General features: G+C 34.8%; 1 protein-coding gene and 1 long non-coding RNA gene across 2 annotated transcripts; both read left to right on the top strand.

Annotated features, from left to right (window-relative positions):
• The first annotated feature begins 1,664 nt into the window (after positions 1 to 1,664).
• Positions 1,665 to 4,842, top strand: LOC114302972 (putative mannitol dehydrogenase). The gene is made up of 5 exons (XM_028248103.2): positions 1,665 to 1,922; positions 2,027 to 2,140; positions 3,344 to 3,857; positions 3,969 to 4,122; positions 4,419 to 4,842. The coding sequence occupies exons 1-5, from the start codon at positions 1,822 to 1,824 to the stop codon at positions 4,619 to 4,621; spliced, it is 1,086 nt and encodes a 361-aa protein (XP_028103904.2). The 5' UTR covers positions 1,665 to 1,821; the 3' UTR covers positions 4,622 to 4,842.
• A 2,668-nt stretch (positions 4,843 to 7,510) lies between these two features.
• Positions 7,511 to 10,087, top strand: LOC145823191 (uncharacterized). Its single transcript, XR_014365439.1, has 2 exons — positions 7,511 to 8,438; positions 9,885 to 10,087. It is a non-coding gene; the product is annotated as an uncharacterized LOC145823191 (long non-coding RNA).
• Positions 10,088 to 12,394: the final 2,307 nt, after the last annotated feature.

Genomic DNA, 12,394 nt, shown 5'->3' with positions numbered 1-12,394 from the left:
TTGTCTTCGTCCTCCATTGCTCTACACAGTGAAATAAGTGATGAAGTATACGTTATACTTGAAACAAAACTTTCAAGTTCAATAGCGTTGATGATGATGATGAAGATGACACATTCAGGATTTAAGATGATTATGAAAAATAATAGATTTAGGGTTTATGTTAATTGGTTATGAAAAGTAATAGGTTTAGGGTTTACAAACATGGAATACGTATAGTTGGAGGTGGGGGTGGGGGTGGGGGTGTGGGTGGGTGGGTATCCAATATTATAGAGTATTAGTTATTATTGATAGGTGGGTGTTCCATTTCATAATGTCTTTTAATGTAATTTTACTTTATGGTATAATTGTAATTAAAAAAAATTATAAAATGGGGGATCCAAAGAATTTTGACAAGTGCTAATAGCAGCACTTATTATATAATTATAACTAATCAAATTACTCTAATACTTTCCAAAACTAACATTCAAAAGATAAACCAATTAAATGAAGAAAGGGTCTTGCCATGAGCCACCGGCCACAAAGCCACCGGCCACAAAGCCACCAAACGATCCTGTCCATATAATCTGAGTCCTTGTGGACCACACCTATTGATTTAATTGTTTATGATGACTACTCTTTTTCATGAACACAGACGAAACAGTACTGATACTGATGTACAAATAAAAAAATTAATACAAAATTTTTATACATAATGATGTAATTTAATAGTGATTTTTCATTTTAAAATAAAATATTTATAAAGATAATTTATGCTTACAATAATATTATTACAACATCATTTTTATAATATGTTTTGTATAAATTTCATGTATGAATCGAATTTTCAGGTATTGTTTGATTAGCAAGATTAATAATAAAGTGATTAATAATTCATAAAATTAGTATAAAATTAATTATCTAATTGAATTAGTTAGATAAATAACTCAATTTTGCTCACGTTTATTCTGTAGTGGATATAGAAATATATATTCCTAATTATATGTTAATGCTACATTATTAGTTGTACAAATTAAAAAATTCATTAATTTTATTAAATCGAATATCCACGGAAATCCCAAACATTCAAATATGAGTCCCATGATTAATAATCTCATCCACCCAATCAAACAGCCCTTACCGTCCAAAATGAATGATACTATATATATCAATTAGTATATCAATTGATGATGTGACATAGTTTAAGATATTTTTGATATTTATAATTTGTATAATGAGTAAGGTCAATAATAATATCGTAACTAGTGTTGATACACTAATTAGTACACTAAATGGTGTGTATAGTACCACCGGTCCAAAATGTGACAATCGCTTTGTTTGAAAATTTGACTATTTTAATAGATTATTTTAGTTTTTGATTATTTAATAGATTAAAATTTGTATATTTGAGAAGATAATTAAATTTTTTATAATTGGATATGATATTTGTAAAAAAAATAAAATAAAGCATGAGTTTGATATAATATTTTGACATATTAACTATTTTAATTTTTTTGTTTTTGTTTTTGTGAATTTTAATAAGTAAATAAAAAAAAATCAAAAACCCATCTTGCCAAAGCAAGTTTTATAATTGGGACTCGAATACTTTTCCGTGGACCAAACCTAGCAATGGCTGATCTCACCGACTACGTAATGTCTCGCTGATTTCATCGACTACGTCAGCCCATTCCAGTCCTCAACTGGTATATATATCCACGGAACCCAAACGACAGACCCAACACATGTCACGGCTTTGCCCTACTAGCCAACAGCATATCCCTCTTTTTGTTCTCTCTCTAGATTTCTTAACATTCTGTTCTCTTTCTCTCTCTTTCTCTCTTTGTCATGGCAAAATTACCTGCTGAGCAACAACACCCAGTGGAGGCCTTGGGATGGGCAGCCAGAGACACATCTGGTGTCCTCTCTCCTTTCAAATTCTCTAGAAGGTATATTAATTTTTTTTTTCCTTTTCATTCGATTAATGTATAATATATGGTTGTGTTTGATCGGCAGTATGTTATATTTATTAATTGAGTTTTTATGTGTATAGGGCAACCGGAGAAAAAGACGTGACATTCAAAGTATTATATTCTGGGATGTGTCATTCTGACCTTCACACAATCAAGAACGAATGGGGCAACACCAACTATCCTTCTCTTCCTGGGTACCACTTCATGCGTCTTTCATTCTCTCTTTCTAAACATTTTTAAAAAATACAAGAAGCAAACCAAACCAATCGGACCATTATCAGTTGGGTTGGTTGGGTTATGTCAATGCATTGCTCTGTTTTTTAGTCTAAAACCAGAAGCTACACAATTTCAACCCAAAACAAGAAGCTATAAAATTTGATTTATATTGAGATGCCTTCATATATTTGTATATTCCTTGTACGTAAAAAAAGGTTGTTGTTTTTATTAGCATTCGTGCAAGCATACATATATTTTACTTGTATAAATATCTTGGCAATGCAATCTTCATTTTTACTTTATAATTTTTAAACATGTTACTTTGTATCTAAGTCCATTGAGTCTATTGGAGCATCTCCCATGGTGAACCAAATTTTTCATCAAATTTGAGTTAAAAAAAAGCCAATTTTCTCAATCTGACATGGCTTGCTCCAACCGTGCATTAAAAGGAAAGGGTCGACCGGTTGGTCGAACGGTAAGTGAAATTTTTTTTTTTTTAACCTATTTGAACCTTTTTTTGACCTATTTGAACCTACCATTTGAAAGGGAACCGGTCAACCGGTGGGTCAACCGGCCGGACAACCGGTTGGTTGACCGGTTGGCCCACTCCAACGGTAACGCACAGTGAAATGGTGAAATCTGGAGTCTGTTCTCACTTTGATGAATTTTTTGTTTCATTCTCATTTTGATACCAATTTGACGAAACCATTGGAGCTCCAAAAATTGACTTTCTCACCAAGATTCAAATCTGATGCAAAGTTTGATAAACCGTTGGAGATGATCTTATGCATTTCTTATTTCTTAAAATTAAAAGAGTCTTTTTTTTTCCTTGTTCTTTGTGGTTTTTTTATAATGATCAAGGCTTGTTTATTGCACTTATTTAGTTATTTATTTATGTATTTCTTTTGATTATATGACAGTGACATTTTTATAATTAAATGTCATTTTAGTGGGCATTCTCTTTTAAAATGACAATTCCAAATGAAATTATGTCGTTTAAATATATATTTTCTATTGGAATATCACTACTAAATTGTTCTTATATCCCATTAATAGAAATTGGTGGTTAGATGATGAAATTCTAACCACTTAATTAATAAAATCTAACATATGAATGGATATAAAATTGCAAACTCCTTAGTACGATATGACATGTTTCATTTGAATTGACAAATGCACAGGCACGAGATTGTGGGTGTGGTAACAGAGGTAGGTAGCAAGGTGCAGAAATTCAAAGTTGGAGACAAAGTTGCGGTGGGATGTATGGTTGGATCTTGTCACTCTTGTGACAATTGTGCTAATGATCTTGAAAACTATTGTCCTAAAATGTTACTCACCTACAATTCCATCTACTATGATGGAACTCCAACCTATGGAGGTTACTCTAATATTATGGTGGCTGATGAGCACTTTGTGATTCGCATCCCTGACAGTCTTCCTCTTGATGCTAGTGCACCTCTTCTTTGTGCTGGGATCACTACTTATAGCCCTCTAAAACACTTTGGGCTTGACCAGCCTGGTATGCATGTGGGTGTGGTTGGTCTTGGTGGGCTTGGTCATGCAGCTGTAAAATTTGCCAAAGCTTTTGGTGTTAAAGTGACTGTGATTAGTACCTCTCCGAACAAGAAGAAAGAAGCTATTGAACGGCTTGGTGCTGATTCTTTTTTGGATAGCCGTGACCCAACTCAGATGCAGGTAACCATTTTTTTCCCTTAATAGCTCTGAGTCTTGTTATGATCAAAAGTTAATGGGCATTCTTGATTGATAACTTTTTGTCTTCTTGTTTTGATGTGTCGAATGTAATAGGTTGTTATGGGCACAATGGATGGTATCATTGATACGGTTTCTGCACCTCACCCTCTTCTACCATTGATTGGTTTGTTGAAATCTCATGGAAAGCTCATCTTGGTTGGTGCACCAGAGAAGCCGCTTGAGCTTCCAGTCTTTCCTCTGCTCATGGGTAAGCATTTAACATAACTAATTTGTTTTGAGGAATGTATGTAAAAGAAACACAACACTTCTATGTACACAAAATCTAAACATAGAAAAAATAAACCAAACGTTCATACAGTGCAACCATAGAAAAATACTCCAAACGCTTACACACACCCATGTGAGTGCTTGTATTTTTTGTGGTTGAATTGCCTACTAACTGTTCTTGTGCAAAAATATAATGAAAGGCTCCTTGGCTTTGTGAATTAGAAATTATATGTACGAAAGGCTCCAAATGCTTAATACACAATGTTTGAACGGCAGGGAGGAAAATTGTGGCTGGGAGTTGCATTGGAGGCATAAAAGAGACACAAGAGATGATAGATTTTGCAGCAAAACACAACATAACAGCAGACATTGAGGTGATACCGATGGACTACGTGAATACTGCACTGGAGCGCCTCGTGAAAGCTGATGTTAGATATCGATTTGTGATTGATATAGGGAATACATTAAAAATAGCTTAAAGTTTCTGCGTTGTGGCTCCTGAATTTGGCTTTTCTTTTTGGACTGACTTTGCTGTTGGATAGGGATATCTCACAGATTGCAAGTCTTAGAAGTTCTGCACTTATTTTTCTTGTGTTGTTGCTACTGGGTACTTATTTCTTCTTATCATTCAAATTTCCGACAGTGTAATTCAATATTTCATTTTGAATAAATGATAGTGGTCAATTTTGCTAGAATAAAACTCTCTGCAATTTATTCTCCAAAATAAAACTCATAGACACAACATTGATAAGTTTAAGTAGTTAATGAAAATTGTAAATATTAGTAAGTTAAGCATTGAATGTATCCAAGATGTATACTATCAGAAAAACTTCTTGATCAGTTGGATAGTTTAAGAAAACAATAGTGACAAAAAGAAAAGTAAGGTGAAATATGAATTGAATATAACTATATTTTATACACATTTTTCCTTTCCTTGTCCTTTCCCTTTCCAAATGCTTCTCCAAATTCATAAACTAAATACAACCTTAGAGTATCTATCTATATCTATACCATCTATAACTGCAAAACATTGTGTTGTTTCCTTTCCCTTGCCAAATGCTTCTCCAAATTCATAAACTCTAGATCCAATTTTTTTCATTTCAAATTTAAATATAAATAAATAAAAAATACACATGTCGCAATACTATTTTTTTTTTTAAAAAAAAATTCAATAGGTATTAGTTTTTCTTCATTTTCAATAATTAACTTCCCAAAAATATATGTCTGGAAATTTAGTCAAAATCTTAAATTTGGAAATTTAAAATTATTGTGTTATTATTAAATCTTTCTTTATATATTATTATTATTATTATTATTATTATTATTATTATTATTATTATTATTATTATTATTATTTGTAGCCCTCTAGAATAGTTAAAATGAAAAATGAATAAAATTTTAAATTTGGTATCTAGAATTATGTTTTTTCAAAAATATAAAGTAAGTTACACTTTGCCTCCTTTATGTTTGGTCACTTTTCCATTTTGGCCCTTAAAGTTTGTTTTTTTCTCACTTTAGCTCTTCATGTTTTAAATTTTTCTCAATTTACTTAAAGTGAATTTCCATTAAAAATTAAACATAAAATGACATATTAACAATCACATGACATAAAAATATTTGTTATATACAACTCACATCTCTAACATAAACTTAAACTCTAATATAATAATATATATTTTTTATGTTATGTGACAGTTATTGTGGACTTTTTTGTCTAATTTTGAATAGAAATTAGTTTTAAGAGTAAACTGAGAAAAACTTGAAATATAAAGGGTCAAAGTGAGAAAAAATAGAATTTAAGTACCAAAGTAGAAAAGTGGTCAAACATAAAGGGGACAAAGTGTAATTTACCCAAAATATAAATATTTATTTGTAAATACATTCTTAAAATTGCCCTAAAATTTTAATGAACTAAAGATTAAGGTGAATCAAAATTCATGAATATTTTTTAAAATTACAAATACATTCCCTGAGATATATTTAAAATATGAATTGCCTCATGTAATTTAGAAAAATACAAATACCCTTTGCAAATATTTTTTATTTAACATAATTAACTAGAAAAATGAAATTCTTAACTGCACTCCTATATAATAATAAAATTACTTGAATAATTAATTGAAATATATTTATGATATCATTAAAAACTGTTAATTGACTTGATGATTTATTGATAAAAAGGGCCATTTGTTATGAAATGAGAAATTTCAGGAAACGAAATGTAACTTTTAAAATCATAAGGGACAATTTGTATTTTAAGTAAATCTAAGGAAATGTATTTATAATTTATCCTTTTTAAAAAATATTATAATTGTCCCAAATAAATATGTCAATTTTTTAAGATGCCTCTTCGAAATTATATATGCTAACTTTTTTTTTTTCTCAATACGATAATGTGGAATAGGTGTAAATGTAGCCTCATTTGAGCTTCTTAAGCATGCTTGAAAAGTCTGAAAGAATCAACCCCACACCAATAACTCTGGATTTTTTGAATAATTTCTACAATTTAGCCCAAGAAATAGTAGATATGAGAGGAATAGTGGTCGAAGTTCTTATGCCCACTGAATAATGGAATTGGGGTGGCAGTTGTACGAGTTGTTCTGCTGTTTATGGTGTTTGTTTTGGAGTTTATTTTAATATTTTAAATATTTATTTTTTAAGATATGTAGGTGCCGTTTGGTAACACTTACGTTTTTAGTTTTCTATTTATGTTTACAAAAATTTTAAAAACTCAAATAAAAACTTGTTTGGTAAAAATTTTGATTTATAAATCAGTGGTCTCAGTTTATGAATTTGGCCAAAAAATGAAAACACAAAAAATGTGTTTCCGTTTTGAGTTTTGAGTTTTTTTTTTTTACCACCCAACACTAGCCATCACCCGCCACCATTTTCCACCACCGTCTTCCGCCACCACCACCCACCACCCACCCCCCGTCACCACCTGCCACCACCTACCTTCCTACCTACCACCACCCACCAGCCACCACCAACCTACCATCCACTTGCCACCACCACCCACCACCACCACCACCACCACCCACCAGCCATCCACCCGCCACCACTCACCACTCGCCACTACCATCCATCGCCCGCCACCCACTTGCCGCCACCACTCACCACCCACCTGCCACCACCCACCTCCACCACCCACTTGCTACCACCTACCACCCACAACCGTCATCCACCCACCCACCACCCGCCACCACCCACCACCACCCGCCATCGCCACCCACCTACCACCACCACCCACCACCCGCCACCACCACCACCACCCACTCGCTACCACCCACCACTCGCCACCTTCACTCACCCACCCACCATCACCACCCATCGCCCACCCGCCACCACCCGCTATCCGCCGCCCACCTGCCACCACCACTAGCTATCCACCACCCACCGTCACCACTTTCCACCACTGTTTTCCGCCGCCACTTGCCACCACTTGCCATTTCTCACTCTTTTTTATATTTTTAAATTTTTTTAAACATTTTATCAATTACCAAATGCGTTTGTAGTTTATGTTTTTCTAAAAATAAACAAAAACTAGTTTATAAAATTTTTGTAAATACAAACTGAAACCGTAAACGTTACCAAACACACCCGTAGCATTCTGTGCTTCCTGTTATAATGAAATTATATTTGACTCTTTGATTATCTTGATTGAGAACCTTCTTAGTTAATATTTGAGCCTTGGTTGAGGTGTTGCCATAGTGATTGGGTGAGATTGAATCAGAAACTCCAAATTCGAATAATTGTTATTAAATAGTTTTCACTTTTTCATCATTTTTTCTCTCCATACTTTGAATCTTGATGTGAGGCTAGAATCATTAGGAAGCTTACTTTCGGGGTTTCAATTTGGGCACAAGAATAACCCTAAACAGAGTCCAGACGAGAGAGTTATACCTATTTGAATTTTGAGTTTCTGTGCTAGAAGCATGCTTGCTTGAGCAAGCTTTTTTTCACTTGAGCGAACTGCGCAATTTTCAGAGATTCTTGGAGCTTCTTTTCTACGCTTGAGCCAAAGCTTCCTGCGCTTGAGTGACCAGGTCACTAACAGACATTATAAAGTAACTTTTTGGCCCAAAAACTTTATTTTTCTCCCTTTATTCTCCTCTCATCCTCTAAACCTAAAACCCTAATCTTCCAAACTCTTGATTTCTCTTCTTTTTATCCAAGATTCACCCCAAATCTCTCCAGAAGGTTGAAGAGAAAGTATAAATCAAGACTTCTACCGATTGTTTTGCTATTTCATTGGAGTTTCAAGTTGGGTCTTCATCTTTAGCTTCGAATCTTGAGGTAGGGATTTCTTTACTCATTTTCAATACCTCATCTATAGATAGATATGTGGTAGATTTTATTGCATAGAAATCATATCCATTATGGATTTCTTTGAAAGTTATGAAAGGGAATTTAGGGTTTGTTATTTGTGAATGAGATTGTTAAATTGATTATTGTTTGGGTTAATTGGAAAGTAGTCTAACATGTTTATGTTAAAAGGATGAAAAACCCTAATTTAATGTTTTGACTTGGTGAATTAAGAAAGGGTAAAGTTGAATAATGTTTGTAAATTGTTATTATGGTTTGTGTAAATGTGTTAATAGCTAAAAGGGAGAATTAACTATGGCATTGGAATTATGTTGGATTGATCATGTTAAGTTAAGTTAGGTTGTGGGTTTGATATCCATGGATTTAGTTTTGTGAAATGAAAAGAATGGATAAAGAGTGGAGTATGTTAACTTGAAAAATAAGAGAATTGATTTTTGAAAAAACAGAAGGAAATCATAACACTATGTGAATTTCAGAAATGAACTTGAGGTTGAATTATAAATATTTTATTTTACTATAGTTGTTGTTGGATTTAAAATCTCATGAGAGTTTGATTATTATAATACGTGTGTTGAGTACATACATTTAGAGGTTTTGTCCTTGGTCATCGGTGGAGGATGACATTGTTGTGTTTAATAGTTTATGTGTATACATTACACTTGTGTTAGTTGTACTTTGTCATGTTGTGATGATTGGTAGTTTATATTGCGCTAAGAATGAGATGTACCATTATCTTCTAGCTAGCGCCTAGAAAATTGGCTACGCTTAGAATAAGAGGTATTAGTACCTTCCAACTAGCACCTGGAGAACTTGGCAGAGGTACCATTACCTTCCAGCTAGTGTCTGGTAAATTGGCATTTTATTATGGAAAGGTGTATCATTAGCTTTCCATGTTTAAGGCAGGTAGAGCAGAGCTTATTTTTTTATTATTATCTCAGTGTACCTATTTATATCATGCGTTATGACAGTTATGGTTCAAGAAGGCCAAGTTGTCTTATTAAGTTGAGTAGATAGTTATTGGGTGCTTATTGTTTTCGTTTTTCATGTTGGATGCACATTTGTATATTTGAACGTGTTGGAATATGATGTAGACCATGTGTTGAGTTCGTAAATAATGTAAAGGAAATCAGAGATTTATGAACATGTTTCAAACTCCAAAACAAAATGGTTGTTATGAGATATATTTGAAATGGGAAATGAAAAGGAAATGTGAACTGTCTGTGCTGTTGAAGGAATTGAATAATTTTAGAAAAACTACTTATGTAAATATTCTTTGGTTATAAACTGTCACATTATTTATATAGTATGAGACTAAGCATTTATGATCATAGTTATCTATATGTTGTTATTGTTTAGGATCATGGTGAGATCCCTACTGGACTTTATGTTCATCCCACGTTGCTAATCGTTTTTCAGGTGAACATCGAGAAGTTTTTCAAGGTCATTGATCTTTTTTATCTGTTGGCCATGGGGCCTTTTATTTGTGGACGAAATGCCATTGATGTAAAAGGATTAAACCATTTCTCTTAATTTAAAAGATGTAAGCCTATGTGCAATATATTTAATTATAACTCCTGTTGCATTCATATTGTATTCGGATGAGAAAATCTTTATTCATATGTTCTTGTAAATGTAAAAAGTTTCTGCATGTTATGTTTGAAATTGAATCTATAATAATGGTTTGGTAATGGGATCCGAGTAATAAAAAGCGGAGTGTGACAAATTGGTATCACAGCGAGCTGGGTTTGAATGCTTTGGGCTCCTGGGAAGTGATTTTTACCGCAATGGGTTTGCTACGTGTGCTGAGGACGTTGCATATAGTTAGCATAAGTGTTAAGACTTATATGTTGCATTTATATGAGCATGAGATTAAGTTTCTTGGATAGTGCTTGCAGCCGGTGAACTTGCTTTGAGGTCTTATTAGAAACACGCTTGATCAACATGGTTTATGATAGAAATTCCTTGAGAGTTCCGGGATGAGTGACTATCTTTGTGGACTTGATTCAATTATGTGTTTAGGTGTTTAGTTGTTTATATGTGATAGAAATGCGTCTTTCGGGGCTAAATGTGTCTTGTAACTTAAGGGTGGTGAGTGTGTGTGTAACAAGTCCGCGGGGGGGGGGGGGGACCTCGCTGCTACAGTTCGGACTCGATTTGTGTCACGGTTCTTAATCTGAACCAAAGAGTCCAAATCTGGCAAATCGTTTTGAGAAACAGATTTTTGAAAAAGTAGTGCCAAACATGGACTGCTTTGCCAGATACAGAGTCGCCACCTAAATATTTTTTGTGGGAGAATTTAGGAAACCCTGACTCGGTGCCGAAGGCCACATGTCCGTCATCACCGGAGTTGTCTCGGCTCGGGAGCTTGGGTACGATCGGGGAAGGTCAGCTATGAGCACCCCCTTTCGCCCGGTCCGAAGACCGGCCTCTACTAACCGTGATATCCTTTTTTGAAAACTTTACGTGTTCTAAAACCAATTATTAGCCTAGAATTACTATGTTATGCGCACAGCAAACAAGTATAGACCTGATTGCCTAATTTGGAAATAAACATTGCATATCCGTTCGGTTTGAAAATGCTTTGGAATTTGCTACTCGCAAGTAGGCTAAAATACGGATTTCAACGAGTTTTTCCAACTCAAACAATCCAACCTTCACCCACAGGCATTCAAAACAGTTTAACACATAAGCATCTAGCCACATGTTAAGCATGCTGTCATGGCAATATTCACACTCATGTGATATGCTAAAGCGGAAATACTTACATAGTACTCCGTGCCAAAACAAAGAACTTGTTAGCAAACATGCATGATCCAAGTCCATGTAAAGTGCCTAATGCATTGCATACAAAATGTTACTAGAATAGGCTCGGCTATCCTAAACATGTTATGTGAAAATGCACAATTATCACATATTCAATTTTTGATTTGAAGTACGAATGCAATTAGCATGATGTACCGAGCCTAATGCATGTAATACAAAATGCATGAATGCACGCATGCATAGCATAAGGTATGCTAAGATAAATGTGCCCTAATCTACCACCGTAAGCAGGTAAATAAAAGGGAAGAAAGAAGTGGGGGTTGGAAGACATACACACACGCACCCACACTTATTACACGTTTGCCCTCGCTCGGAGGAACCGAATAAATATTACAAATTAATTAACTACGCCAGCTAATTAATATTACAAATTAACTAATTTAATTAACAAATTAAATTAATTAAAACAGGAAAACGCCTCGGGAAGCGCGCCACCATGCGCAAGCTGCCTCTGTTTTCCTTCCTTCACTCCTCTGGAGGCTGTCAAAATCTTAGGGTTGCATCCCTAGGCACTGGGGTGTACCACCGGCTGAGTGGAATCACCACCGGCACTGGTATATGTCCATCGGCACAAAATTGAATCTGTCGGCAGAGAAAAGGTTGCCGGCCGGCACCTTACACTGCCGGTCGGCAAAGAAAGTCTGGTGGACCTGCAACTCACAGGAACAGAGGGCAAAACAAGGCATGGCAGCACAATTCAAGGCATGTATGCATCAACCATATCCCTTATCATTGCAATGACTCAAAGGGGCATGTGCCTCGATTCTCGGACCACCAATCACGCATTTCCATGCATGATGGCCCAAAGAACCAAGTATGCAACTTTGATTTCAAATGTATGCAAACCAATCAAACAAAACTCCCAATCCCTATCACCCAAGTCGAGGGACAAAGAATGCATGCAAGATGCAATGCAACCTAGGCATACAAGCTAAGGATGCAACATGGCATGGCAAGGCACTTATGCAAGCATACAAGCATACATATGGCAATGCAAATGGATGGCAAGATGGACTTATACATGAATTAGGCAACTCTAATAAGGCCTAAAACAGTGGCCATAATGACCAAAACAAGAAGCCAAAACACATGCGCACATACAC

The sequence above is a fragment of the Camellia sinensis genome, chromosome 4 (genome assembly GCF_055761805.1).
Source record: "Camellia sinensis isolate YWXY chromosome 4, ASM5576180v1, whole genome shotgun sequence".
In the NCBI taxonomy this organism is placed as follows: Eukaryota; Viridiplantae; Streptophyta; class Magnoliopsida; order Ericales; family Theaceae; genus Camellia; species Camellia sinensis.
The sequence above is the reverse complement of the archived record's forward strand: the minus strand, read 5'-3'. Positions and strand labels throughout refer to the sequence as shown.